This window comes from Diplotaxodon limnothrissa, linkage group LG2 (assembly GCF_057381915.1).
Source record: "Diplotaxodon limnothrissa isolate DT_005_m linkage group LG2, D_limnothrissa_male_GT1.1, whole genome shotgun sequence".
Classification (NCBI taxonomy): Eukaryota; Metazoa; Chordata; class Actinopteri; order Cichliformes; family Cichlidae; genus Diplotaxodon; species Diplotaxodon limnothrissa.
Window position 1 is genome coordinate 2,353,821 of NC_140597.1, and position 5,746 is coordinate 2,359,566.

The 5,746-nt window shown below is 41.9% G+C and overlaps 1 protein-coding gene across 1 annotated transcript; it reads right to left on the reverse strand.

Moving 5' to 3' along the window:
- Positions 1–1,242: 1,242 nt before the first annotated feature.
- On the reverse strand, positions 1,243–5,407 carry ndufc1 (NADH:ubiquinone oxidoreductase subunit C1). The gene is made up of 4 exons (XM_085365459.1): positions 5,266–5,407; positions 4,624–4,727; positions 2,781–2,856; positions 1,243–1,393 (listed from the first exon to the last, which is right to left on the reverse strand). Exons 1-3 carry the CDS (start codon positions 5,309–5,311, stop codon positions 2,797–2,799), a joined length of 210 nt encoding a protein of 69 aa, XP_085221585.1. The 5' UTR covers positions 5,312–5,407; the 3' UTR covers positions 1,243–1,393; positions 2,781–2,796.
- Between the last annotated feature and the right edge of the window lie 339 nt (positions 5,408–5,746).

The following is a 5,746-nucleotide window of genomic DNA, read 5'->3' on the forward strand; positions in this document are numbered from 1 at the left end:
ATGTTATTAGAATCACTATTATTCTACTTTCTGATTCATTATACTGGTTAACTTAAACATGTTTGTTATTTATATTCAACATGCCAGTATTGAGCACAATTAACCCTCAGTGAAACATAAGTTATGGTAACTGGTACACATTAGTGTTGGGTTAGACTTCAGTGTCTTTCTACCCCAGGTCGTCATAATTTTCAGATCAAACAAACTTAAATGTTAGACAAAGATAACACGAGTAAGCACAAAATGCACTTTCTAAATGAAGGTATTTATTATTAAGGGGAAAAAGATGTAAACCGACGTGGCCCTGTGTGAAAGAGTGATTGTCCCCTAAACCTAATAACTGGTTGGGCCACCTTTGCAGCCATCAACAGGTATGACATCACTGCCTATCGATCCATCAGTTCTCCTCAGGCTTGGCAGGACCCGACCTCCAGTGACGGCTTGGCAGGTCCCTCCCACTCGCTGACCTCCGGCCCAGGCTGAGGTGGGTGAGCTGCTGGTGGAAGGGGAGAAAGCTCAGCTCCCCAGCAGCGGCACCACAGACCACGCCCCCACCACACGGTAATAAAAAACAAATACATAACAACATAACTATGGAAAGAAAAAAAATGAACCATGGTTGCTAGCATGGCTTAGTACAGATCGCTTCCAACTAGTGAAGTATGTTATTTTACACAATGGAACTACTTTCACCAGTTCAAAAAAATAAAATAAATCAGAGATCAGTTTAAACTATTGTACTCTACTCACCGATAAACCAACTCCAGCCCTCGGGAGCTACCGTCCCCCAGCTTTTAGATGCATCCTTGTTCCGACACACCTGAACCACATGATTGGCTTGTTACCAGGCCTTTGCCAAACTTGACGGCATGCTGAAGAGGTAATCCAAACATTTGATTCAGCTGTGTTGGAGTAGGGATGCATCTAAAAGCTGGGGGCAGTAGCTCTCGAGGGCTGGCGTTGGACGCCCCTGCTTTAGGTCATGAGCTCAGACAACCTACTAAACTGCTGCAGGGACATTTTTGTTTCCCTTCAAACTTTACACTGAAACAATCCCATGTTTGTTTTTAGGTTTGAATTCAAGAAGTGAATAAAATGTAGTCTTATCACCGTTATGTTGGCTAAATTCCTTCAAACTTTACACCTTTTACTTTCTAAGCTTCATTGTGTTCAGTGTTTTTCTAAGAACGAATGCAGCTCAGGCAGACGTTCAAAACCAAAACAACACTGTATGAGAGTGCTGCTGGGAGTAGCATCTAAACAAACTCAATATGTACAAAATGACTGTGAGTCAAGTACGTTCACATGATAAATGTTTTTATTTACACGTAATCCACGTTGAGAAATGGGGACGAGACAAACCAGAAAGAAGCAGACCAACACCAACAACCTCCTGGACAGGAAAAGAGACAATTAGATATATCATCACACTGCACAACACTAGTGGTGCAACGGATCAAAAGCCTCACGGTTCGGTTCGGCAAAAAAAGACAAAAATTGAACATTTAATTATTTACTTATTGAAGTTTTTTTTTGCCTGTTAAAAACATTCAACTCAACACTCATTCCGCACAACTATTAAAAACATTATGGTTCAATATAGTGCAGTACAGTCTTTGTATCTACCACTCAGTTCAATTTTATTCATAAAGCTCCAAATCACAACAGCAGTCGCCTCAAGGCGCTTTATAATGTAAGGCAGACCCTACATTAATACACACCGCTCATTGCATCGCTGTGATGGTCACGTAGCTTTCCGTTGACCTGGAGCTCCACCCGTTTGTAGTTGGGCAACAGAAGATGCCTGGGACAGCTCAGCCATAACTTTAAACTTTTCCTGCTCATACATGCTTGGAACGATCTTGCCACTAAAGTGGACGCGCGACAGGATATCATAGCGTGGCTCAAGCACGTCCATCACAGTTTAAACACCTTGTTTGGCACAACAGAATACGGCCTCCCGTCTGCAGCTAAACACCGCAGTAGCTTCTGTAACAGCTTTAGCCCGGTCGGACTGGGCAGCAAAGGGCTGCTTAAATGCCACAAACTCCTCTGCTCCTCCACTTGGACCGCCAGCGCTGACCATAGCTATCGCTTGACAGACTGACCACGCCACCATACACATACTTTTTTTCGAATCTTTGGATCACGTGCGTGCCGAACCGTGGAGTGGGATCGGTTTGGATTACGGATCAACCGTGATCCGTTGCACCACTACACAGCACCAATAATAATAGTAAGATGTATAACTGATCAGTGATTCATATTTAAACTGAAACATTACATGTATAAAGCCTAATTTACACCACGGAGCCCTGTTTGTGAAGTTGGATTTAAGAACATGTTTACAGCCATCTCGTGCCAGTGCTGGTAACAGACAGGACCAGCAATGCAGTGGAAAGCAACGAGACCGGAACATTAAAAGCAGTTTAAGAGTCTTTTGAATTGCCCCAAGCAATAAAGAAAAAACAACAAGGGTTTACCATACTGTCCACTGTCACTCTTCTGTCTCTTAAGCAGTAAGTCAGTTTACATTGTTGGCTAGCTAGGCTACGGTTTATAGAGCACTTTATGAACGAGGGCAGTGAGGAGGAGAGCTTGTTTGAGTCAGCTGCACCTGATGGCACTAAATATGTTCCAAAAACTTTAGAAACCTACTTCTTAAATGCATCTTTACAGGCAGTGTTAAATCTATCAGTTGTTTGTGAAGGGCGCTCTTGTGTAAATTAGCTTTAATACTTGTAGTGTCCACTTAAATTTCAGTATTTAGAGGCGCTCACCTGTGAGTTTTGTAGGTTATTCCAGGCCATTCCTCACTTTGTACTCATGAGTGTCTGTGCTGTGCTGTTTGAAGAGCTGCAAATGGAAGGCCGAGAAGCCACAAGTCACTTACATGTGCGTTTGTCAATTCCCTATTTTAAATACATCACATCGTAATCTTAACTCCTGTATTGTTCCGCAGATCTACAAGAAATGGCTGTCAAATGTCTGATTGTAAGACTAACATTGAAGGAACTATTTTTTTTAAAAATCCTTAAAACCACTTAAATTCAGGTGCCAGACACACTATGGACCGAGCTTCAGAACAAAACACATGTTACAGTAAAAACAATAAAAACATTTAAAAAAATCTTGCTGCTCATTGCTGCCCTCTACTGTAAGACAAGCATAGAGACAACACTAAGCACCATCTTTGTCACGCTTTTAGCCTGTAGCAGCGGTCCCCAACCTTTTTTGCACCACGGACCGGTACCGGTCCGAGGCCCGGGGGTTGGGGACCGCTGTTCTATAGCTTATATAATAGTTTGCATGACTTTGATTGTCAAAAGAAGCCGGAGTGCCCAGAGAGAGAGTATCTGTAGGCACAGGGAGAACACGCACACTCGACACAGAGGGTCACAGCTCTGGTTCAAACTGGGAACCTTCATACTGTGAGGTAACAGCCCAGCCAGGATTCAGGCTCAAGAAAATCACTCTGTAATCATTCTGCCTGACATGAATACATGCATTTAAAGGCAAGTCAAGAGTGTAAACTTCCAGTTTGATGCATTAAACAGAATTCAACCAGAAACAAATAAAAGGGAAACTCTGACAACATATAGTCTGAGGCAGTCTAGAATGCAGGTTTACCCTGACATGAAGGGAACTCTGAGTTAGGGCTGGGCCATTTTATACCTTTCACGGTAATACCGGTACAATGTTGGGCAACGATAAGAAAATGAAATATCGCGATAGAATATGGGTAAAACGCGCATGCACGGTGCCTTTATTTTCATACGCACACGGTGGAAAAAGCATGGCAGCGACAGAGAATGAGAAAGGCGAAAGTGGATCGTTGAATGAAACGAATCAGAATTGGTTTGTAAAAATGGTTCAGTGGTGTGGAACTGGTTTAGCTTTCGTCCGTCAGATACACACCAAAGCACACGTTATTACCGTGTTTTTTGGAAAATAAGTCGCTATTAAAACCTCTTTTTAAGTGTTGTGGATATTCTACATGGTTATGCTGAGGATATGTCGGCCAGTTTCCACTGGAAATACCTTTTGGTTAAACTGTCAGCGAGGAATTTGCATTTGCACTGTTAAATGTTTATATAACTTTAATGCAGATAAAAAAACAGCTGCTTGTTTCAGTGAAAATACATTGATGTTTTTTTTTTGCACCAATAAAGTTGTGGAGTTTTAAAGTACTTTGTCTGGCGTCACTTATATCGTCAATTATATCGTTATGGCAAATTTCAAAATATATACCATGATAACTATTTTTGGCCATATTTCCCTGCCCTACTCTGAGTTTTTTTTAATCAAGTGAGCCAACTTAAACTCTGAAACAAATACTAAGGTAACACACTCTGAAACCAATCTGCTGGCTAGCACGTTTTCTCCAACAAACTAAGTTACGTGACATTGGTATAGGTTGCATTCACATAACATTAAACTCCACAGAGCCTATGCAAACAAATGCTGCACTCTGAATACAACTCAAGTCACAGCGAATGCACTCAGACCTGATTGAACTACATAATCAGCTTTTTCAGGACCAAAGTCTCAGTTCTGCATCAACTCACAGTGGAGCTACTTCTAAAACAGCACCTTGGTGTACATATGAAATGATGCACTCACCAAGCCCCATAGGAAAGCAGATGTTCCAAAAGCAAGACCCACTCTGAACCAGTTGGGGTTGGTCATATCAGGCTTGGAGCTTGTGAAAGCAGACCTGCAGCCAGCTGGAACAATGAGAAACCACAACAACATGAAAAACACGGTCTTTGTATGGGCAGCCAGTACTCATACAGTCCAAGTAACGGTAAATGGAATGGTTCTTATATAGCGCCTTTCTACTTCCCTGTTCATACAAGCACCTTTTATTAACTCTAACATTTACACACATCCACACTAACGGATACATTGGAGAACAACTTGGGCTTATTATCTTGCTTAGGGACATTTGGCAAGTCAAGGATCGAACCACCAACCGTGATTAGTAGATGACCTGTTAGATGTTTTTTAATCTTTACACAAAACAAAACATGCACTGAAAACCTGGGTTGAAAGCAGTTGCTAATACTTTACCAGTCTTTAGTTTTGATGTTTTATTTTACCCCTTAGTTATAAAGCCAAAACCAATTCATGCTACCAGAATGCTAAACTAAGCTAAGCTAAGGTCAGCCTGCAAAACAAACAGTCACCGTTTTAAATAACGAGCCAAATCACGTAGCCTTAAAAATTTTAACGACGATAATTAACAGCTTTTCGTGATTTTACCTCTGCTGACGAAAACAGCCCTGGACAGCAACCGGTTGAAAGTCATTTTCGCTGAAGAGAGCACCTTCCTCTCGACTCGCACGTTCGCACCGCGGTTGATTAAACTTCCTGTCAGACCTGATACCAAGATCACCGATAAATCAAACGACCACTCCGGAGCATCCTGCCCCTTTACTGGAAACAAACATTTGATTATGGTTAAACTGGTATCTTTATACAGACATAATCCAATTTTACGTTATACAATAAAATTAACGAATGAATTTGTCAGTTATTATATTTAAATATCCAGAAATTACTCTTTACCACTACAGTGAAAGAAATATCACTGCGTATAACGTGGTTTAATTGCGGTGTCATCTGATGCACGGTGAGGTGCCAGTCAAACGTGTGTTCGCCCACCACCTCCGACCTGTGAGCAGGCTCACAGAACAGGCTGACCCGGAGGAGAAGCGCGTCGGCCATTTTGCTCGGAAGGGGG

What these genes read in the sequence shown, in the direction of transcription:
- ndufc1 (XM_085365459.1), bottom strand. Translation starts at nt 5,311, where the DNA reads ATGACTTTCAACCGGTTGCTGTCCAGGGCTGTTTTCGTCAGCAGAG. An exon ending in GGCTGTTTTCGTCAGCAGAG is followed by an intron (nt 4,728 to 5,265) that starts GTAAAATCACGA and finishes TCATTGTTCCAG; the next exon opens with CTGGCTGCAGGTCTGCTTTC. An exon ending in CTGCTTTCCTATGGGGCTTG is followed by an intron (nt 2,857 to 4,623) that starts GTGAGTGCATCA and finishes TTCCATTTGCAG; the next exon opens with CTCTTCAAACAGCACAGCAC.